General features: G+C 40.9%; 1 protein-coding gene across 1 annotated transcript; it reads right to left on the reverse strand.

The window, feature by feature from the left end:
- Positions 1-1,063: 1,063 nt before the first annotated feature.
- Positions 1,064-24,240, reverse strand: slc9a8 (solute carrier family 9 member 8). The gene is made up of 16 exons (XM_083975403.1): positions 23,934-24,240; positions 23,084-23,265; positions 21,685-21,765; positions 20,665-20,723; positions 13,395-13,478; positions 12,890-12,991; positions 12,582-12,616; positions 11,059-11,202; positions 9,274-9,415; positions 9,052-9,157; positions 8,825-8,941; positions 8,655-8,737; positions 8,458-8,569; positions 7,192-7,412; positions 6,111-6,257; positions 1,064-2,377 (listed from the first exon to the last, which is right to left on the reverse strand). The coding sequence occupies exons 1-16, from the start codon at positions 24,224-24,226 to the stop codon at positions 2,264-2,266; spliced, it is 2,022 nt and encodes a 673-aa protein (XP_083831529.1). The 5' UTR covers positions 24,227-24,240; the 3' UTR covers positions 1,064-2,263.
- Between the last annotated feature and the right edge of the window lie 957 nt (positions 24,241-25,197).

The following is a 25,197-nucleotide window of genomic DNA, read 5'->3' on the forward strand; positions in this document are numbered from 1 at the left end:
CTTTGGTCTATTCTTTCACCCCCATTTCCGTTGTCTATGATAAAGATATGAAAAATTATAAACATTGACTTTTTTGTCATATTAAATTAGCATCCAGTGTTAAGAGATACTATATGTTTTTCCATATTTAGAATCGGTCATGTGATTTATGCTGTAGTTAAGCAGATTTTGATGTGCATATCAATATATTTTTGTTTTTAGTATTCGTGTTTAGTGCCCATTCATTATAAAGAATTTGACGAATCTCCAGTATAAGTAGCTTAGATTTATTTATTAAAAAATATGTAATGCCTTTGCTGATTTTAAGTTTACTCGAGTCCCTCTTTAAAGTCTAGAAAAAAGAAAACTTTGTACTGCACTTTACAATAATTTTCCAAAAATGTCTCCATATTATTTTGTTGTATTGTATTTTTTTTGTAATTGTCTTAAAGGCCCCATGGCATGAAAAATGTGATTTTGGTTATTTTTTCGTGCTTGGGGAGGTCTCTGGGCCACGTATATACTGCCCCATGCATCAAATTGGTCATAAACGGAGAAACACACACCGCCCATTTGTAGGAACATTCTCTTTAAGACGAGCAGATAGCACTTCCTCCTTTCTGTGATGTCACACACAAGGTAACTCCGCCCACCGTGACCAGTTGTTTTTTTTCAATTTGTATGAATGCAGCTTAGGTTTCAGTTACTTGCCTGTGATTGGCCCGACCACATGCCACTCTAAAACAGTCAGCCAATCAGAGGAGAGGTTCCCATTCTCTCTTCTGATTGGCCAAATGACCTGTGCCTGTTAGAACTCCAGAAAGAGGCAACAGAAAGGGGCAATATAAACGATATTAAGCAGATCACAGGTACTCAAAACCAGTGATACATTTTGTTAGGGATATCAGCAGGTAAATAAACCCAGAGAAAAGTGCACAGCATGGGGCCTTTAAAAAGGACTATGTGGAGATTGCTGTAGCCGGTGAAGGTGTAGCTTTCTACTATGAAAGTAGCATTTGACGCTGCACATAGGATGTCAATGTGATTTATTATAGACTCTTCTTTTAATATTTCTGCAGTGCTCATAGAGCTTGTATAAAAGCTTATAATCCCACAAACAGCACATTTTATAAATAAATAGAAAAAATACATTAACATTCACAAAACCATATTCCCAGTTACCCACACATTCATTGGTGCCCATCTTATTTAGAAATCCACAGTGAAAAACACAAAAGCAACATTTTATGGTCTACTTAATGCACAGTGTTTTGGCAGAAACATCGCCAGAGAAAGAAAATAAACTGAAAAAAGTTGATTTAGGAAATTGAACTGGAACCATACTTGACAATGAAAGCACTTCCCAATTACCATAATTATGCATAATTATTCTTCAGTAAGCTAGGTGTTCATTTTGTTGAAATTTCTTAGTTTTACCCAGCATGTTTCACTGGTTTTAAATCTCTCCTGCATTTTTCTTTGTTGCCTCTATTTGCTGTAGGATAGAGTGGAAGCTCATGCATCATTTATGTGTAATTTCATGTGTTATGCAGTATCTGTTTATTAATAAATTAATTCATCAGTCACTCATTAATGCATACAAAATGTAGGGACAAAGAGAGAAATCCCATTTCAACAGGAAACTATTCAAAGCAGTAACCTGTGGCCTATAACAAATCTCCCTTTTACAATCTGAGGCTGTAGCACTGAACCGTATGTTGTATCCCTCAAGCCCAACTAAGCTAGTGCTACAGCGCAATGGCCGATACAAAAGAGAAGAGAAAAGTGAACAGGTGCTCTCGTATTGCTTTGCACTGAAAATGTCCCTCACAGCTTCTCTGCTGATTTCCCTTCAGGCCTAAACCTTTTAATGGTGTGAAATAGTTTATCTGGATCAACGCAACTTTCTCTGTGCTGCTCAGCAGATCAGCAAACACAGATATTCTGTTTCCATAGCTTATAACAACATGGCCTTCATAAAACAATTTTTTTTTGACTTTTTTTCCTTGTTTTTTTGCTTCATCCAGTGATTGCTAATAAGATTTGACACATTCCAGCCCAGTTTGTGGGCTGAAAGTCCACAGAGGGAGTGAAACCCCTTTGTCACATAGACTTTGTGGCAGGTGATCAAACAAGAAGTGCATGTGACCGACACTGAGAACAGTGCCTGTCTTCACACACTCTCACACAGATAGATAGACACACGCACACACACTCCTTGTGACCAGAGCACAATGTCCATTCCTTGTTGTCTGATCTGATGAACTGAAAGTGTTTGTTCAGTTCACAGCAGCTCTGCTTCATCTTCATCATCCTCAGAGCCTGAGGGTCCTTGACGGACTTCTTCATACCACTTGTTGGTCAAGGTCTTCATCTGGATCCGGCCATGCAACAGGTCCTGTCAGACACACACACACAACATAAATCAGCACATTCACATCCATAAAAAAGGGACCATGCAGAAACATTGGCATGAGCAGGAGTGCAGGTATAAACATAACACATCCAAGAATTCAGTCACCCTGTATGAACATCCAAGTTGATGAGTCTGTGCCAGCTGTTTCTGTTAATGAAGTGAATGGTTTTGATTTGATGATATCTTATATCCTACTGAATTTCTTTTTGGCATAGTTTGAAACATATTCTCTGTACAAACTACATACATCGATATATAGACAAATAGACCGTCCTTCAACTCATTAATGATCATCATCATCATAATAATAATAATAATAGTTAATAGTGAATAATAGTAAACAATAATGATTCAGTGAGTCAATTTCTGAGCTATTTCCTTTACATAATCGCATCATTTCGCTCTGTTAAAGATTTGAGCACTGGCAGAAATCATAAATCATGTAATTACAAACACTGCTACATAGAGGATACAGATGGCAGGATAAAGTATGTTGTTTTTAGAGCTGATTTTTGAAGGAAATTGGAAACTAGAAGGGAACTCAGAGAGCACAGAGCTCCACTAATACCAATGTCAAACAATAAACATACACAAGGCTTTAAAACTAGCAAAAAATAGAATTGTCGCTCTACCGCTGTCTGTCTCTGCCACTCAGGCAAACATCCTTGTTTATCTAGACTCGAGTCACATAAAATATGAACTATTTGTGTCTCGACTAAGATCTAAGGTCACTGTGATCTTCATCCTTTACCTTTGACCACCAAAGTGTAATCAGTTCATCCATGAGTCAAAGTGGATGTGTCTACTAAATTTTATAAAAGTATATCAGAGATATGGCATTCATGAGCTCAAAACATGTCATGTGAGGTCACTGTGACCTTCACCTTTGACCTTCCAGTCAAGAATAAACACATTCAATTCTGATGGCTAATGTACCAATTTTGAAAAAGGTCCTTTCTGGTGTTACTGAGATATTAAGTTCACTAGAATGAAACCGTGATTTGTGAGATTGCTATGTCACTTTCAACTTTGATTCCCAAAATCTAACCATCCATAGTGAATGGTTATGTCAAATTTCAAAGTACCGACTCAAAGGCATTACTGAGATATCCAGCTCTGGCTCTTGTTGGTGCAGAGGTATAAAAAAAGAGAACAAATTATTCACAGTAAATAGACCTGGCCTGAACTGCCCCAAAATGTATTGGCTTTTTCCTGGTCCATGCCCCCTCTTTCCATAAAGTGGTCTTAGTTCAGTACTTTTTGTTACATCCTCGTGCCAAACAAACCAACGAACAAGGTACAGGTTGAAACATAACCCTGGTGAAGCTAATGAGCAGAAGGGAAAGATTATTAACAATAACAATAAACACAACAACACAATAAACTTAAGCTCCTATAAATTATCGTCAGGGGCACAATGTTTAGTCTTGGTGCTACGTTTTAATTTAGCTGTGTACAGACAAGGACTACAGATGTAAATGAGCTCAGTAGAAGTAAATTTGATTTGCATTAAGCACTACGAAATAATCTCTGATGCTGGGCTGTTTTGACATGTGTTACACGTGTCTGGAAAGCACTGAAGCGAAACCCAGAGTGCTTTTTGCTGCTGGATTATTATCTGAAGTATTATCTGATGAGGAGTATTCATCCAACAGCCTTCAATCTGAATGTGAGTAAATGTTTGTTACATAGCCCGGTGTTGTGAGTTACACTAAAAGCAGTGAATAAATGAGGGATGAAGGATTCTCTGCAGAAAAAAAAAATCTCTATATTTAGACTTTAGTTGTACACACAGATAACAATAAAACAGGCTCAATGCACTAGACTGCACCCAGGTGAGAAAAGTCAGAAAATATATAGCAGAAGAAGAAAGATAAGAGTGTAAAAAAAAAAAAAGGTTTTCTGGGGAGTCACTGTGATGCTCAGAGTGGTCACTTCCATTGTGGCTATCTTGCACCAACTTCACAGACGTTGCTAATCCTGTCATTATCCAAACAGAGAGGTTTGTGTGGAGTTATAAAAAAAATTCACCCCTGTATACAGTTGACACGAAGGAGGGAGTTCATTTCTACTGTGAAGTTCGTTTCTTTTTATTACAGGAGTGTATGGGATTTTTTTTTTTTTCTACTTGCACATTGGCTTCATTTTTCACTCATGGAGGTTGTCATTGGTGTGTGTAAAGCAGTTCATTGAATATCTTTTAATTTGCTGCAGTATTCCAAGGTACCATCACTGGACCCAACTGAAAGTGTTATCACAGGTTGTTTTCCCAGTTTCTCTCTCCCCCCCTGCTTAAGAGTCCAATGAAAAAGTGCTGCAGACTACAGTGCAACTGCTTTTCCCAGATGTTAAATTTGAGATGCCTCAGCAGTCGGTCAGCAGGGATAAATATTTTAAAAATGTCCACTCATTCCTTCCTTCATATTTTGTGCTTCTAAATAGAAACCCCTTAAAAATACTGCATGCGCCCAAAGTGAAGCCACTCTCTTCTCTTCTATTGTACTTCCACAAAACCTCAGTGTGGCCATTTAGCTTGAGCAGCTATAAATAATGACCATGTATGGCAGGGGTCATCAACTATATTTGTTGAAGGGCCAGAATCTTTCTCAACAGACATCTTGGGGACCGGACATTCAAATAGGCCGAGATCGAAATTAAATTCACCTTTTTGCCTAATAATTTATTTGTTTAGCCTATATTCTATTTTACCTGTAAGCTCATAATTTTCATTTATACATATTTTTAGTGTTTGATATGATATAAAATGAAAAATCTTGACAGCTGGACTTTCAGATACTCCCAAAGGCTGGAGCTTTGCACTGCTGACTTGCCCTGTGATTTTCAGCCTAAATATGAAAGGAGCGGCTGACAATCGGTTCTGATGATACAAGTCAGTAGTCCCGAGTAGTCAGTAGTGTTTCTCTTCTATACTGTAATACACATTCTACATCTCGGAGGTGACGTTTTTCCACACACGGGCAGAGCTCAGTGGGAAACAGTAGGAGAGTCACGGGCCGAGGGGGAACCGGGACACAACACCGGAGGGAGAAGCAGGTCCGCGCAGCTGTGCACCAGGACGTGCACAAAAAAACAACCGCGTGGCATCAAACACGCGTTGCTACCGCATCGTTTTTGGGTTGTGAGCGTGCATGACACGCATCTACACTGAATGGGTTTGAGTGCGCAAAAGACGCTACATCTGAACGGCCCGCGGCCAAAATCACCCAGGCAGCTGGCCTCTACCGACAGGCAGGGAAAACCCTGCAGTCCGCTCCCTAAACATTCATGCACGGTGCTTTGGGTACCGCGGCATTTCCTTATCCCAGCGCATTGACTTACAGGTGCACACTAACACTGTCTACGTGTCTCCGTCTCCCAGCGCATTGACTTACAGGCGCACACAAACAGAGACCGAGAAATATAATATTATAATAGCTACTTGTTAACTATCAGAACTCAGTCGCGGGCCGGATTGGAAGGTTCGGCGGGCCGGATTCGGCCCGCCAGTTGATGATCACTGATGTATGGTTTCAAAAATTTGGTACAAACTAGATCACATCCTGCAGTCTCGACAAAAACAAATACCAAGACTTGTTCATTTGGACCTGCCGAGCCAATGTGACAAAACAATGATATATGTTCAAGAGATTGTGAACGATAACGCGCGGCCTCACAGGGGTCTCATAGGGGATTCCTTTCTCTTGATCTCTCTTACCTCTTGGGTGAGCCTGCGAGTGAAGAAGGGGTTAAGGTACTTAGCATCAAGCCACATAAACCCCTTCAGATCTTGTCTTTGGTAGATGTGAGCCTCGTACTCTTCCTCCGTCAGCTCTGATAGGTGCTCTGACTCAATGGTATTACCCTGGAGAGAAAGGAAGAGAGGCAGATAAATAGATAAAAAGAAATGAAAGGAGACGGGACAAGAAATGAGATGGAGGTGAAAGACAAGGAAGAAAAAGGAGAAGGTGCAGGGAAAAGTCAAAATGACAGGACAGCATTGAGGATAGTGGAGTGAAGATCACACAGTGAAGGATGAGGGATGAGGGAGGAAGGGCAGAGAGAGCAAAAGAGCGGGAATCACATCAAAGAAGGCATGAGAGCCGTAAGGAAAAATGGAGGGTTTCTAGATCTAGTTGCTGGTACCCCAGGGTGTAACACTTGGCTTTGGAAGACATCAAACATGCAAACACTGTGCACACAAGTCATGCAAGCACATCACCACAAGCCGCCATTGACCTCAATGGTAGGATGTACTTCAAAAGGAAGACCCATTATCTGGAGTTAGAACCAACGGAGTCAGCTGAAATATTAAACACAATAGCTTGCATTCTGGTGTGCCTGGGAAATGATATTAATGCTAGTCGTTAGGCTTTATTTGTGCTTGTGTTTCTTCGTGTGCATCTCTGTGATGAAAGTGCCCCCCCCCCCCCACTGATTCAGTGTCCTTCACACAAACCACAATCAACCCTTTGATGTTTTCCCTCTGAGGAGAACAGTGAGAGTCTGATGGCAGATGAGAGGGACGACACAGCGAGTACCCACAAACTGCGGTTGTCTGAGTGTGTGTAATTTTCTGTCTCATGATACTTTTGGGGAAATGATCCGACTAAAGACCAGTTCACTGAGGATGACTTGTGCAACAGAGAATAAAAGCTGATTTTTGGGTGATTTGGGTTAAGTTTAGATTCAAGTGAAAGGACAATGAAAGGTGAGGAAAAGTCTCCAATCCCTGTTATCCCCAGAGGTTTCCTTCAGCAACATCTGTATGTGTGAAAAGAAAGTGCTGCATCAATTACCATTTTCTCTGTCTTGCTGAGATTGATGTCTTTCTTGTTCTTACGCCGTGATTGGCTCTCCTCAATGTCCATAATGCGGATGAGCGGCATGGTCCCGCCTCCCATCAGGAGGATGGTAAATAGTACGATAATGATGGTGGTGGTGCCGATGAGCTGCCGTTTCTCAATGGGCTCCAGGCCCAGATGGAGGCTCAAAGCGTAAGGAATAGCTCCTCTCAGACCTAGCACACAGAAAAAGACAAAAATGTGAGACTGAGAGGTTCACACAAAAACACCATTTGGTTTAATTTTTTAATTTGTTTGTCTCAATATAATAGGACTGCAAAAAAATGTTCTTCATAAATTAATCCTACAATTGTGTTTTGTCTCCTAAATCCCAAAGTTTTCCCATTTAGAAAAGCAGAATGGAAAAGTATTTGATAATGTTGCTTGAAAAATTAATACAATTATGAAACAATTATTGAAATAGTTGCAGAACAGTTGTTTCAGCCTTTCTGAGGCTTTTCTCTCTTCTAGCTTTGCTCCACACTGTTCCTTTCCTTCTTATACTGTTTCTTTGTTTCTACTTCTAATGGGAAATAGTGGGTTTTATATCAGGTCATGTAAAACACAGGATACCACAATTTCACTCAGAAACAAATATCTAGTGAACTCTGCTAATTAATGTATAATTTATTTTCTGAATGTATATTTTCAGCAATTACCTGTAAATCAGTATTTGAGCATTTTCCTTGTGAAATAAAGTAAACTGAATTGAATAATTGTAAAAGTACATTTGTTGGAATAACATGCTAATCATCAGAGTTAGCAGAGATCCTTCTCCTGTTTAAGCTGCTTTTAAAAATAACATTTTATAAGTTGAGCCAGCTCACTTGATCACTTTCCCTTTTCTCTTTATGTCTGGCTGGCAGTGGGTGGGCTTACTCACTACACCTTTAAGACAAGGTGCAGTGCGAGTTGTATGCTTTAATAATCTGTTAATCTACTTATTTTCTTGATCTATAAAATGTCAGACAGGGCCCACAGCCAATCTAGAGTGACATTTTATCGAAATAGCAGTCCAAAACTCAAGAGGACTAAAACAAAGAACTGATAGTCACATAGCTGCGACTTCAGTTTCAGTCGATGTACTCCGCCTCAGCTGTTAGCACTTTCTTTTGAACTCACAGACAACCACTCTTTGTTTGGGCAATGACCACAGCTTTGGCACTAACAAAGAACTATTCTTGTAATGCCCTGTTCAAACTGTTTGTTGTATCTACTCACCACTAAACCACATGATGAACATCATTTTGGGTGTGATCTTGTGGTCTCTGAAAAAGTTCAACAGGAATGTCAGAGGGAAGATGTTGATCGCTCGGCCCAGAAGAACCAGGACCTGCCAAGAGAGCAACAGCTGAAACACGGGAACAGTCTGAGACACCATTCAGACGCATTATTTTTTTAAATGTCAGAGCACTTACTATGCACCAGATGACAAAGGATATTTCAAATTTATGAGGGAAGCTGAAGATGGAAAGACCAAGGAAGGCAAACACACATGTCTCTGCAGAGAGAGGTTGAAAAAAACAGTTGAAAACTTACTGTTAATAAAAACAGAGAGGTCTGTTAGAATAACAAGCTATTCACTGACCACACATGAAGGCCACTGTACGCAGTGTCTGCTGCATGAGGATCTGGGTGACAGGAGACAAGTTGTGATGGGTGTAGTGAGACATCACAATTCCCGCAAACAGGATAGACATAATACCTGTAGGCAGAGAGAAAGAGTGATATATTAAACAGTCCTATAAAGTTAAGACATATGCAGTGCTTTTTAAGGGTGCCAGAGAGCGGGTGTTTGTATATGCATGCACCCACCAGACAGTTTAATGCCCTCTGCCAGGCCATAGGGTAGGTATGCAAAGATTATCATCATCCCAAACTCGAGGGAAGGAGTCTTCCTCAGGTCAAAGTGCTTTAGAAACTGAAGATATAGTTAGGGAAATAAATAAGTAGAATAATGTAAATACCATCAAGAATATCTCACACACACACGCACGCACGCACGCACGCACGCACACACACACAGAGTCTGGATACAAGAGCCGAGATGAGTCCAGTGAGGGTTCCCAGGGCAGCAGATCCAAAAAACATTTGAAGAAAATAACTCAATGCTTGCAAAAAAGTCTCCCAGCCTGTTACAGTGGAGTTGTCCGACCGAGAAAAGAAGCCCTCGGCTGTGCTGAAAGACAGAAAAAAAAGGAGAAACATTACCAACTGAGCACAGTATTTTTTGTTATACCGCTATCTGCCCCTAGAGGGCAGGAACACTCCACCAGTGAAACCTACAAACATGTGTGGGTGTGTGTATGAAAGAGAGAGAGAGTTAGAAAGTGTGTGTGCGTGTGTGTGTGTGGATTAGAGTGTATGCAGAATTTGTAATCCCATCAAAATCCTGTTGGCTAAACAGAAATTGGCTGTATTGTATCACCTCAGTGACTTCACAGGAATGTAATTTGAAGGAACTTATTATATGAACTAGTACCACACAGGAAACATTTAGATATCAGGCATTGAACGTTACATGTACATTTTTATCACATCTTCAAAAGCGGTAATACTTTTAAGCACACCTGGAGCTATAAAGTACCAAGGCTAAAAGGCTAATATAAACTACAATGGCACAGTAATGCCCAAGTATTTCCTTTGTATTTCCCCCCACTTTTATTGGCCCATGTTATTCTTTGGACATAAATGTTGTTAGTTGCGGTGTAAAAAGGCATTGATCATGTCTGCATCCAAACAGTTTTCATTTGGGATGTTTTTACAGTTTTCGGCACAGAGAAAATCAATTTGTACAATTTAAACGCCTCTTATAATCACGAGTTACGCAGACAAACAGACAGACAACACATCTGTCAAGTAATTATCATGATAATCAATCATAATAATAATAATCTGATTTTTAACATGCTTCCCGGCAAAGGCATTAAACTGTGTGGCTCCAGTGGAAGACTGGGCCAAACTGTAAAGTAGCTTTCTAAGAAAGCCAGTCTGTGAGGTGCTAACAACGAGCAAACTGCCAGGGTTGTTCAGCCTATTCATTATTCATGCATTCATTTACTCTACGGGGCCACGCAGACACTTGAGAACACTTTGCACATCTAGCTAGTTGTGAGTGGGAGATAAAGCAGTGAAGGCAATGAAGTGAGTACAGAGACAGAAGATAAGATGACAGTGATGTGTACAAACAAGACATTCCTGCCAACTGTCTGTTTCCATCAAACTTGTCTGTCAAGATTTTGTCTCTGTGGTGGTGTGTGAGGCCACCAGTCTGCAGTTACAATACAGTACTGTTTAACACCTCCTCTGGAGTTAGTAACACTCCAGACTGACTGTTGCTAAATTTGTGAAGATAAAGGTGTTGCACTGTTTATTTACCACCACGGTATACTCACTGCTTGTGTGGGATGTTTACACTGATAATTGTATCCTATAGGCGAATACGTGTGCTCACAGCTCATTGTTTTGGGTGGTTCAGTACTCCAAATACTGCAGTCCTCCAAACACATGGGTGGTGTATTGTGCTATATAAATGAAAACATTGTTATGGGTTTTATTGTAATTCGTATTTACTAGTGTTGTTTGTTGGGCAACACTTTGATAACGGGTGTTGGGGTGTGTTGCTGAAATGTTGCCACACCTCCTCTTCCCAGGATTCAGTTTCTGGGTGGTTCATTCACAGATACCTCTTAGGAAATCATTTCAGACATCACATGGCTAAGCTCATATCCTCTTTAGGGTGGTTTGTGGTAAAAAGGCGTAAAGATCATTTCGTGGAAATGAGGTCTAAAAAAGCCGACAAGAGGGCGGACTGAGACTTACTTGGTGAGGACAATGGAGACGGCATCATTGAGGATACTCTCACCAAACACCAGCATGTTGAGGACCGGGTCAACATTGAGGGCGTTAAAGATGGCGATGGTAGCCACAGGGTCCACAGCTGAGATCAGTGAACCAAAGGCAAAGCTACAGCAGGTCAGGAGAGAGAGGGAGAGGGACAGAGAGAGAGAGAGAGTTCACAAGTGATGAAAATACATTGTTACAGGCATGCACACAAAAACACATATGGGCACGGATAAAATATCAATGAAGCCAGTGAAGATCAATCCAAATAAGGTCACTCCAATAGGCTTTAAATTGTCGTAGGAGGGTCAGGGTTGGGTAGGGTAAGGTTTTGGGGTGGGGGGGCACTCTTGTCATACTGTTTTTAAAGGAGGCATGTTATGTGCCAAATTTGCCATGTTTTGAATAGTTGACCTTAGATGAGGAAGTGGTAAAATGCACAATGTCAATATCTAAATCAAAACTTGTGGGTGGCATGGGTGTGGAGTAGCATGCTCACTGTGTCTTTCCTGTTGGCTAGGACTTACTAACACACTCTTAAGCTTTGTCGAGTTTTGTTTTATCAGCTGTAGACTGATAGTGTCACTTGTGATAGTACTATTGAATACAGCTATCCAATTTTGACACTTAAGCCGTTTTCCCACTAAAATTAGCGGGTCGACGCAGGTTTTTTAAACGCGGGTCGACCCGCTAACAATCGGCATTTGGCCCCTTTCCCATTGACCAAAATGAGCCGAGTCTGACCCCCCGCTGAGGGATCAGACAGAGCATAAACCAGTCGCCCCGCTCTCATCCGCGGAGCAAGAGACACACACAGTCATGCCACAGCCGCCCGCCGCGGAGTGTCCGTCCGCCGAGGCAGACTCTCTGGCTGGCTGACCTGGAGCACCAGGACCGCGGAGGACAGAGAGTCTGCTGCGGCCGGATGACGGACCTCCGCAGCACAACACGTCAGTTAAACAGACTGTCGCTTCTTTTCTTTTCTTTTTTTCTATCGTTTTCGGTCAGTGTTCTCTGATCTTTTGATCCCAGTCTCGTATGAGAGCAGAGCGGAGCAGAGCTTTGTTTTGGTACGTGATATGAGACGCGACCAGCGCGATAACGTTCAGTGTCATCACGTAAATTAGCGGGTCGACGCGGGTCTGGCGTTCCCACTGCAAGCCGTTCGGAGCCGAGCCGATTAAAGGCGATTTTAACCCGCGTCGCTTGCCGAGTCGTTTGACCCGCGTCGACGCGGGTCGACTCGGCTCGGTGCGCCTTTCCCACTGCCACCAAAAGCCGATTGTTAGCGGGTTTAAACGGGTTTTTTGGCCAGTGGGAAAGGGGTATTACTTTGTCTTCTTACCTCTCACCCTGAAGAAGACAATGTACGTGTCGAAATGTAAGTGTCTCTTGATGTCATTTTGGACAGAAATATTTTTTAATGAGAGAACCTTCCAGATAAACGTTTCGATTATTCTCATACAAGGATGTGATCATTAGAGACGTAAGCTAACACTCACCTATCTGTCATGCTCATCTTATAGATAACGTCAGCCTGAGGAAACACAGACAGACATAGACATGCATACAAGTATCAGATAACTCTTCTTGCAACAAAAGTTGCACCAAGGAAATGTTAAAGGAAATAATAAATAAAAAATAAAAGTTAAATGTATCTATGGCAACATGTTTGTGATTATCTCTTAAGTCTGTAATTCAGCTTTCTCTGTGACCAAATATCAAATTAAAACAAATTCAACAATTTATATGAACAGGCATAGACAATGCCAGAATTGTTAACAGATGCCGTTAATACTATTATTCTTACCTGCCCAAGGAAATAGATACCTCCCCCAACTATGAAGGCAGAGATAGCTGTGCCAATAACAGCAAACAGGGTAATAGAACCGATGTTCTGAAAAAAATTCCCCTGAAAGTACAAAGAAGTATTCATAGGCTTAACATAATGACATATAAAGTTACACAACATTATACAGCATGTAGACAGTATTGAAAACAAAAAGGTAGGGCACAGAATGGGTACAGAGAAAAAAGCAAAAAGGATTCCTCTAGTAACAGAAGAGAAAGCAGCTGGGCAGGACTGTTGCATTTTAAGCCTATTTGAGCTACAGTATCAATGGATGGAGAGGAAAATCAACAGATTGTTAAAAATAAATAACACATTTTTAGGCTATACAAATGTTTGCCAAATATGCATGCCAGTTGGTTTTATTTCTGAGTACATCACATTCATAATTTTACTAGCATTGTCTTTCAACTGACGGTCTTGAGCCATATATAGGTTCTGCTTCGTGCACAACATTTTGCCATACCTTATGTAAAGAATATCCAGATTCAAAGATGATGGGTGGCAGCAGCAACAGGAAGAACATGTTGGGGCGGAACATTTCCTCCTCCTTTTAAACGAGAAAAACATTGTATACAGTTATTTCAAGAGCACCAGTGGTTATGTGACAGAAGAGTGACTAACCACAGCTTTGAGCTGCATGCAGTTTGTAGTGAGAGGGTAGAGGAAAAATGTACTAATGTGAAGCTGAGAGTGAAATATTCTTTTGGATTGAACTCGAATTAATGAATTGACCTAGATTTACACTCAAATTAAATTGAAAAATGTAATGAAATTGACTGAAATTAATTTCAACATATTGACTAAATTTGATTGAGTTAATTGAATGAAATATATTAAAGCAGAAGTGAGTGATATATTTGTGTTAATATAAGTCTTAAATAGTTATATCTTCCGACAGCAATCACTTACATAGAGTGTTTGGACTGAAACACGGGTCTCTCAGTCCCTCTGCTCTGCTCTAAGCCGAAGAGAAAACATTTATCGTATCCTACAGTTTTTATCCAATGAGGAGAGAGAACGGCATGCAGGGCTGTGTGTGCAGCCAAGGAACGCCGTGAATGTGGTGACGTAGCGACGAGGACTGTTATGGTGCGTTCAAGGAAACTCGTATTTTTCCGACCGTGAAGTGGTACCAGTTCGATCTGGTACGAGTTCACCGGTCGGAAGTTACGAGTGGCCGTTATAGTGACTTTCACCGGTAAAACAGGTCGGAAAAACACGAGTGGGTTGCCTGGAACGCTACAAAGTCGTAAGTTGTGACTTGAAGCTGTAATTTACGATTTCAAAAGCCTGCCTGGAACGCAGCATTAGCGAAAACGACCGGACCACTTACTTCTGCTTTAAATTGATTCAAACGGATAAAATAAATAAATTCAACTGACAATTCAATTAATAAATGAATAAATAATGAACAGAGTTAAAAGAAAATACTTCATTGTGATGAATTTGTCAAATCAAATAAACTTGACTGAATTTAGTGACATCACTTTAGTCAAATGATATCGATACAATTCATTTGAATCAAATTATATAATAATTCAATTTACTCCATCATATGAACGTGAGTTACATTACATTAAATTAAATTAAACTTAATCATTTTTAATTGAGACACACTCCAAAAAAAAAAAAAACCTCCAGCCAAGGCTGTCTCTGGTGCAGATGCATATTAAAAAACACATTCGGCCATTTTGAAAGGGGGATGCGGTCTACTTGATAAACAGTGAACAGGGAACATTATTCATTGAATAAATTACTTGGACTGGGTTGTTGCACATTATGTCAAGCCTTGTCATCTTGAAGCCTACAGTGGTCTTTAATCTGTTCACAAATCCTAATGCTCATCAGCACTGTCATATTAGCTAGTTATGTGTGTGTCAATGGATGATAAAACATGTGCTTGTGTTTATTATGTAATCCTTAACTCAATGCTACCTACTATTTGTCTGAATGACCAAAGTCGGTTTAGTGATCATCAGCTGACTGTACTAAGCCAAGGAGGTGGGGCAAGGGTGACAAAGGAAGCTGTGCTGAGCTGTTAGCAACAGCCCTGAATGTGACAAAACAAATTAAAATGTTGACTTCAGCAAGACAATGATACATGTGAACAAACAAACACACTTCTCAGGGGGGGATGCTTGCCTGCTAGCCAATTCATGTATGCACTTAAACAAAGATACAAACAGGCTCGCTCACACATAGTGTAAAGGGTGTGGATACCTAGTTAAGCCTTTTTTAGAGCCACACACACACACACACACACACACACACACACACACACACACACACACACACACACACACACACACACACACACACACACACACACACACACACACACACACACACACACACACACACACACACACACACACACACACACACACACACACACACACACACACACACACACACACACACATCCCTGTGATCTGAGCTCTCTGATTCTTTCACCAATATAATGAAATCATTGTTGCTTCTCAGCTAAATGGGCCAGCCTCCCAGTCAGATCAGGCGTAGGCATCATGTGCCTGTGCATTACGCTCTGGCTGCCAATGTGTCTGAGCATGATGCACCATGTGTTCTAGTAAAAGCCAATATGGGAGTGCCAGTGTAAGTGTGTGTGTGTGTGGGAGAGTGTGTGTGTTAAGTGTGTGCTATGCATAGTATGTGTTAATAATGTAAACATCAATATAGCCTATTCAATAGGCTATATTGATGTTTACATTATTAACATATTGTATCCACTAGTGAGTGTTAATAAGGGAGATGTATTTCTGGGCTGTGCTGGACATTATAGTTGTGTCTGTCAGAAACAAGGAAGAGAACAGGTCTGTATGTACTCCTTTCAATCAACAGTCCCTCCCATTGTATTATATAGGAGCCATGTTTGACAGCTGGAAGAACCTGACTCAAACACAATAATGACAGAAGCAGAACTGAAGACAATCACTTCCACATTTGACAAGTTTTGACTAAAACAATCAATTCCTATAAGAACTGCATGACACATAATGTAATTCACTTACTTATAGCAACCACAGTTATAATCCACAATTATCTAATATCTGACAAAAAATTACCAACATTTAAATGCATCAAATACAATCAAAAGTAAGGGTAGCGCTAGCACTTAATAAAAAACAGACCTGAGTATTTTCATTATCTAATCATCTAAATTTGTAATCATTTTCTTCCCATCTAACCAATTATTCAAGGTTCAAAAAGACGCAAAAGACCATGAAGTGATCGGCAAATGAGATGAGACAATACCACAGCACATTGTTTAATTGAAGACCATGCAGTGAACTGACTTTTGCCTGTCAAGATGGCTTTGGCTCCAGTGATAAATTTGGATGACACCAACCTACACTATTCCATAAAGAAGCGTTGAAAATGGGTCAGGCATAGAGGATAGCCTATAGAGAATGCATGCTGAGGTGAAAAGCCTGGCTCTGGCTTGATCTGGCTCATTTTGCATTCACATATCAAGAAAAGCAGGTCAGTGAGGACTGTTTCCAGGTTAACACTTTTTTCTTGACATTTATTTCCAGCAGAGCTCTGGCCTGCAGGTGAGGTGAAAGGTCAAGAATGAATATTAACACCTGCGACAGAGGAAGGTATGCCGGGTATGCACTATAATCTGGCATCCACAGCAGTCTTCTGTATGCTTGCATGGGTTCATATGTCTTACTGCCACATGTAAGCACATGCAAACTTAACATGCACACGTACACAGATCTGAATGAGCAAACTTAAAGCTATAGTATAGTGCGTAACTTATATTGACCCCTTGAGGAATTCTACGTAATTACAAGAACCCTATTGGCGCTTCCAGTCATACACGGATGCAGGTGTTGCGTTTTAACATCTACAGAAGGAAATCAGCTGCTAACACATGTTGCTACTTCACAGACGTTTTACTGCAGAACGGCCAGCGCACATAACACTGTGCAACATGTAAACAATCAGAATGTGGTGTAGGGCACAAGAGAGGGGTACAACTCCACATCAAAAGATAGTTCAAACACAACAGGCACTGGTAGGCAAAGTATAATCATATGCTGCAGCTGAATATGGCTGAGGCTGCTGTGACACAGACGCGAATGGCCAGCAGGTGATTCTTCCGCTGTGGGGAAATGTAGTCGAGGTTCAGGCTGCGGTCACATACATGAATAACAGTGGCAAATATTCCTGCAAATCTGCATCTTGGCTTGCGTGCTGTGGTTCAGCCAGGTTTCCCTAAGAATGTAAACACAGCAGTTCCTGAGAAGCTCTACACAGTGAGATGTAATCCATGCTGTTGACGAGGGCGCGACCATTTGCTACCGTGAGTGTAGGCACTGCTAGCTTGTGTGGATTAGCACATAGCCCGGCGCTTCCTGGCTTGACCTGCTTAGGTGATCTGTTGCAGCGCCTGCAGTAACGCCTAACAGCCCAACAGTGGGCGCTTGTTTCTACCTGTTGCTAGCACACTCACTGCTCCTCCTCCTCCCTCCCGTCCTGTTGTGAGGTAAAACACATCATTTCCTGTGCTGCGGTCAACACAAAATTCAATACAACAAATACTGACAAATACCGCAAGAGATTTGCAGAGCTAATCGGCTGAATCAGTGCTGTGTTATCTTATCTAGTAATGGCTTTGTTGTAATGGACATCAATGGACATGAAAAAGTTACGCACTATAGCTTTAAACCAGCTAGCCGTGACAACAGACTGAGTTTAGTACAGTAAGGTTGCAATCAAGAGTTAAAATCATTATCAATTAAACTATCAATCACTTATTTAATATTACTTCATGGTTGTTGCTTCAGGATAACAATCCAAAGTCAAACGATTCAATTTTAGAATAATGTTAAAGCAGATATCAGCTTCACGGCCGTTTCGGCTAATGCTGCGTTCAAGGCAGGCTTTTGAAACCGTAAGTTACAGCTTCAAGTCACAACTACGACTTGGTAGCGTTCCAGGTAACCCGTAGCTCGTGTTTTTACCGTCCTGTTGTCTGTGAAAGTTCCCTATAACGGCCACTCGTTACTTCCGACCCGTGAACTCGTACCAGATCGAACTGGTATGACTTCACAGGAAGGAAAAACACAAAGTACGAGTTTCCGTGAACGCACCATGAGTTAGCAGCCCCCGCCCTTGTCAGGCATCAATTGGTCCTCGTGCTACGTCACCACATTCACGCGCATCCCTTGGCTGCACACACAGCCCTTCATGCCGTTCTCTCTCCTCATTGGATAACACTTGTATCCCACAAGGAAAATTTTCTCCTCGGGTTACAGCAGAGCAGAGTGACGGAGAAACTCGTGTTTAGGCTGAAATACTTCATGTAAGTGATTGCTGACGGAAAATAGGACTATTTAGGACTTATATTAACAAAAACATTCCACTGATATCTGCTTTAAACAAACACTAGCAGCAAATCATCACATTTTAAAACCCCCAAACCAGCAAATGTTCCCTTATTTGCTCAATGGGTAAGTAACTAACACCTAATCAATCATTCAAATTGTAAATTGTTCCTTAGTAATCGTCTGTTGGTTTTCTAAACCTGAAACCAGGAGGAAAGGTTGTGGACAGGCAAGGGCTGACGAGATTTCATAGGCACCGGTGTTGATAGACGGCAGAGAAATATACATTGTAAAAGAGGGAAAGATGAAATGGATAAATCCAGAGAGCAGAGGGTGGGCATACTCAAGGGAAGTGCTGAGACAGAGCTTGAACTAAATGAGAAAAGATGAATGCCAAAGATGAAGGGAACACAGTTAAAAGAGGGTCGAGAGATAACAGAAAAATATGAGCGGGAACGATGGAGAGACCTTCGTTGAGAGTACAGGCTCCCTGGAGGCTCAGCTTTGACACACTGTGACATCACCACATGGGAAAAAGGCCCCTGAAACCACAATTAAAACTGCTCTCCTTGTGTCCCTCTCTCTCTGCGGCGTGGGAGAGATCTATTAAAAGTATGTGCTGCCCTTTGGGGCTTAAAACACACCACAGCAGTCACTGAGGAAAAACGATGAGCCCAGATTATACAGTGAATATAGTAGAATGCTTAAAACAGAACGCTAAATAATTATCTGAAGCACACTGTAGATGAAAATATATTCACCTATGCATCTCTCTCTGTGAGCTGAGCCTAAGAGACAAAGTGCTGCTAGCGTGTTGCTTCGAAACCAGCATGCTATTTCTTCTTCAATCTGTGTCAGAGCACAGGGGAGAGATGGGCAGATGAGAGAAAAGGAAAAGCAGCGAATGGTACCAGAAAGGCACATACAGGGAAATCTGCTGGTAAGAAAAAGGAGAATGTTGGTGAAAGGCGAGGGCAAAGCCAGTGATGACAGGATGCGGCTGCCTGGGGGCTTTGCGCACCCTTGGTGATTTGGAAGGCATTCCTGGAGGTTTGCTCAATTAGCCAAGTGGGCCAGTGTCAGAAACATGCTGGAGGAGGAGATGGCATGTGACATATAGAGGTAGCTACAAGCTTCCGGTTTCAATACGCAAAATAAGATTGTGACTGAAAAACAAGGAGACCAACTGTGACAGTGGTTGATCGGGGAGGACAGATGCCATCCATTAACTGTGAGGGTGAAACATGGACCTTTAAGTAAGTGCACTGAATGCACAATTTCAAAAGAGTTGCAACTGAAGAAAGTGATGCTGAAAGAATCACAGTTTTGCCACTGGCTGTGTTACTCACTGAACAGGTTACATGGTGCACCCTGCTCCTAGGGGCTCTCTGAAAAAACAAATAGGTCAGACATAATGGATTTGCATCATGGCCTGGGTCTTTTGAAGTCTCCGTCGGCCTACAAAACACACATATCCACACTCCTGCCAAGAAGCTAGTCCTCATGACGGGTCTACACTGAAGCTGGTGAGAAACAAAAGATCTTGTCGCCACTCCCCACACTATGTGGACACGTGTGCAGTTGTGCTTGCTGTAAATTAAACGCTAACATGTATATAGCAGGGGTAAAGATTCACGTGATACAGGCAAAAGGGGAAAAGGGGCTCCAGGGGCTCTGGTTACTAGTGGCAATGACTCAGCAACACTCTGGGGCCCCCCGGGCTAAAAAACAATGGGCCCCTGTGTGAAAGAAACAACTCTACATCTCTCTCTTTTTCTACCTCCCTTGTTCATTTGTTCCCTCACTCACTGGCAGAGAACAAGGAATGTTAATTAAAGGCTGAAATCCAGGAGAAAAAAAAGGGAGGGCTCGCAGGGACACAGAGGGAAAGATACCAAGCAAAGAATAGTGTGTGTCAGAGTACGGTGAGGTAACAAGAGTGGAGATAGAGATGAGATTTGATGCAAAAACGGCAACCAGGAAATGAATGACTGATGAAAAAGACAGGCACACAGGGAGAGATTAAAAAAAACTGCAGCACAGGGACGACAGATGTTTACTAGGTTGGGGTGGGGTGAGTGGGGGGTTCCCGGGAATGTGTGTGGCCGTACAAAATGCATCATACAATAAGTGGGTAAAGCATGTTTTCAATAAGCCAAGACCTCAGCTGTGCAAACATTTCTCCCTGACCTCTGATTTACATTTAGTATCAAACATGCTGTGAGTATAGTTCTTTTGTTGGTGGATTTGAAACAACTTTGTCCTATAAGATGCTATATCGACACACAGTCAACCTGCATGTGTGAGCGCATGATGTCAAAGTTTTTTGTGCAGAGTCGATACAAGAAAAAGAGCTGTGTGGAGAATCAAACATCATACCTTCCAGTTGGCTAGCTCCTGGAACTCAATGATCTTGATGAAGCCTCCCATAAGAATCCCTGGAAGGAGCAAGGAAACGCCAAAAACAATACCACTGATTAAATATTTCACCGCTGCGTATGAACATTTCAACACAATGAGAACACAGCTCGGGTGAAGACCTGAGGCAAAGTGCTAATTTAGTGGTTAAAACAAGTTGAAGTCTGGTCCACCGTGGTTCAGGGATAAATTAGATACAAAGAGTCTAAAAGGGCTCCAATCTTATTTTTTTGTCTATGAGAAAGTCCCCTAGGGCCTTCTGCTCTTTTGTTACACAGCCCAGCAGAACATTAATTAAAAGGGCAAGAAAAACACAAAGACGTGTAAAGGGCAGAGGGAAAGAGAGAGATAAGATGGAAAAAGAAACTGAGCATATATATATATATATATATATATATATATATATATATATATATATATATATATATATATATATATATATATATATATATATATATATATATATAGAAGCATCAAAGCACAGACTGCGATATCCAGGCAATGGAATGGGATAGTGCAGAGGAAGACATGACAATAACTGGATGAGAGAGAGGAAGTGATGAGGAAGGAAAAGCAGTCGGTCTTGATTTGTAAGCAGAGTGTTATCTCTCTTCAGCAGAGCCCCCTGCTCCAAACACTGAGAGGAGCTCTGTCTCATATACTACAGCATGCAGGGCAAGCAAGAGCAAAAGGCCCTCAGGGTCAAGACAGATGTGTGTCACCGAGTGTGAGAGTGTCACTGCACAAAAATGTCAAGAGGAAGACAAAGGAAGTAAGATTAACCTGAGGTGCCCCCTCTCAGTAAGCAAAATGTTATCTCTGAAAAATGACCCATACCCCATATCCCCAACTCCCCCACCCCCCCAAAAAATGTAAAAAAAATAATAATACTATGGATTTCCTAGAGAGTTCTTAAATGCAGATACATTGAACATTTGACTCTGTCTGTGCAGAACAACATGTTACATAATAAGTACTCACCAAGGGACACGACAGCCACACTCTCTGGAAGAAAATGCAGCTTGAACTTGATGAGCAAGTGCACCAATATGATGCAGATACCTGTTGTTGGCAGGGAGAGCAAAAACCAGTGAGTGAATATTCAGGACAAATACGTCCATGTCAGGACCACCATGTCATACCAACTCAGATCAGCCCAAAAATAGCCCCCACATCATACAGTGTTAAGATCTTTTCTCTGGCCGCTTTCCTTCATGTACCTACCACAGACAGGCCAGAGATGTCTATGACAAACATGTCATCCAGCGCAAACTTCTCCTCACACAGCTCACCCTTCAATTCAGATTAGTCTAACTAAAAATATATTTTATTTAAATTAATTCAAATGCATTTGTTTGACATAAATATGACTACAAAGCTGTTGCTTGACATTCAAATTATAGTTCTGAGACTGTACAATAAAAAGATAATTGCCCCAAATTGAAACATAAAATTAGCTTGTGACAGTACCATAGGCAACCATGTATATCAATGTGCTAAATCAGTGCTTATGCATATTAGCATAATTATGATGACAAACCCCAAGGCCACAATGAAGCAAAGTAAATGCCAATTCATACATTTGGTAGAAATGCAGTGCAGCAAATGAGATAATTGTAAGTGAAAGTATATGCACAACACTGACGCTGGAAGACGTTGGTGCATCAAAGCTGGACTGTTTTGTCATGGGGGAGATATTACATTCTGGCCTAATTAAAACATGCACACTCATGGTGGAGAACACAACATCTTGTTAATATGCTTTACAGGAAATGCTATTTAGGACTAATGTGTACTTTCTAGATTGTACTCTGAGGCGGTTTCTCATTAATGGCCTACACTGTCTAAGTCAAACCACTGATGAGTTGGTATTAGCTTCAGTAAACAAATGACTATGATTTGCTGCATATTGCGCCTATTAAAAACCAATCAACTGTTTTTCATGTTGAAATATTTGGTTCAAGACAAAATAACATCTTCATGTGTTGACAGAGTGAGGGGGGTTAATTGGTAACCTTATGCATGATTTATGCCATTTCCTTGCTCTAAACCCTTACAGTCGTAAGCATGTGACTTCAACTGCAGGGAACTAAAGTGCATAATGGGCACTTTGTGTGCTTGGAAGCATTTCATGACCTTACTCATATTAATGTGTAACCACATCCTTTCCTTTATCCACTTCCTTCATTCTGAATCACCATCCATATATTTCACAATGAATGAAATGCTCAAGCAGCTGCACATTTGCCATCTATTCTTAGCTGCATTTACGTTAGTGAGCCAAATTGAAACATAGACCGAAAAAATAAAAATAAAGAAAGGAGAAAAGACTGAATCAAGCAGCTATTCAGAAATGAAATAACAGTTACAGGCTACATACCAATAACCAGCAGGCTGAAGAAAATGGTCAACCCACTAGACTGTTCTTCTTCCTGGGCCTTGACCCCAGTCTGCACGGGCAGGATGGGCTTGGGTGTTGGGGGTGCTGGGGTTGTTGGCTTGACAGGAGAAGTTGCAGGATGGAGGGTGTCATTGCTGTTGATTTCAGTGTCATTGGACTTGCTGTCAGGAGCAAAAGCATGATGGTGTTAGATATACCATAAATTAAAAGATAGATAGATGAAAGACGGATGGTTGATCAGACAGAGAGGCGAGACAAACTCTGGACTCAATGTACACTGCAAATTACAGCATTGCTTTTAAAAGGATATAAAGTACGCACCTGTGTGTGTTTAAACAACTTCATTCAATTTCAACCATGAGGAGTTAATAATGAGAACTGCATTTACATATTACATATTTACAAAGTGCTTGACAAAAACAACTAAGGAGGGAGTTAAAACCCTTAACTCAATGGGACTCTAATGAGAAGTTGGCAAAAGTGTGCATTGATTGATTGGTGGTAAAGGCAGTTATGCGAAGTCAATCCTCTGCAATGTTTTTTACTCAGCTCGTGTTTACATAATCGACATTTGAGTTGTGTCCCATGAAGCCACGCAGCTAAGAAACCATTGGATTAAAAAACAAAACATTGTGATGTGGTATAAGTAAAGACTGCTCTGTTGCATGGACTGTAACGTTATACTATTACCTGTATCAAATGAATCCATGCGACGAATGTAAGAAAACCTGTTTTGTAGCATTGCAAATGAAGCTATAGCCTAGCTAACTAGCTATATTAGGCCAACTTATTCCAAAGATATATTATTGAAACCATTGTTGTCTCAGACCTGACAGGCTGTCCATCCTTCTCTGGGCTGCTTGAAGTGGGTCCATTTTTGTCATCTATTATTAATGTTTGCTGATTTCCGACTGGCTCCTTTCCCACTGCTCCCTTGTTATCTCCCTCACGCAGGTCCGGGTTGTCAACTCGCCCGAGCACGCATGGGTTTACGAGCAACAACAAAAGGGACAGCAACAACACTTTATGACCAACGCCTCTCATTTTCAAACCAGTCAATTTAAACCTCAAATCGACGGTTTGTGTTAAAAAAGACAGGTAGTTCCATGTCGACAGCTCCATGTATCTGTTGACATCACGACTCTGTTTCCTGGTGAAGCTTCCGCAGGGAGTTGTAGTCTTTACGTTGCATGGACGTCATTCTAAAAGATAGCAACGAAACAAACAGATGTCGTTTGATACAACTGCTGTTATAAAAAAACATGTGTTTGTTTTTGTCGAGGTGGATAACATTTCAATTGTCATGGGTCAAATACAGTATCGATGCTCACCGTACACATTAGACTCAATTTCCCATGAGTCATTGTAATGTAGCGTCAGCTTCAGGTCAGCTTCCCGCCCAGTGATGGATATTGTAGTTTAGGCTAATATAAACTCACCTGCCACCCTGTGATTCATGTTGGAGGCCAATTTGACAAATATAATCAATACTGATAAATGAAAATAATAGAAATGAATACATTTAAATGTTATCTCTAAGAATGTGTAAAAAAAAAAGAAAAAAAAAAAGAAGTTGCCCTACATCTTGGAAGTCATGCATTTTTGACCAGGCTAGTCATGTAGGTAATTGCTGTCATTAAAGCAGTCTAGGCAAAAATTAATTTGACTTCTGGGCCACCATAATTAAATTGTCAATTTTCAGACTGAACAGTAGCACCCAATGGATAGGCCTAAACATACGTTCAAAATAATAGACTATTAAAGAGGAATAAGTTGACAACTTAATTGTTTCTTTTATTAATCACATTTTAGACCCTAAATCTTCATCTAAAAATATATGTCAATGTAAGGATCTATATGGCAAAGGCTGGTAGCTCTCAGTTAAGTTCATTCAACATGTTAAAAAAAGAAAGAAAGATTAGCATTTGTCATTAGCATGACGATTCCATTATAACTTTTACATTTTTCTATAATAATCCGTTTTTATTTTAAACTAGATTGGGGAAAACAACTCTCAGATCATTGTTGGAGATTAATCAAGCTAGTTTTTTTTAATTTCGTTACTGATTAGGCCTAATTTTTAAAATTTAATT

The sequence above is a fragment of the Trachurus trachurus genome (genome assembly GCF_905171665.1).
Source record: "Trachurus trachurus genome assembly, chromosome: 7".
Taxonomy (NCBI): Eukaryota; Metazoa; Chordata; class Actinopteri; order Carangiformes; family Carangidae; genus Trachurus; species Trachurus trachurus.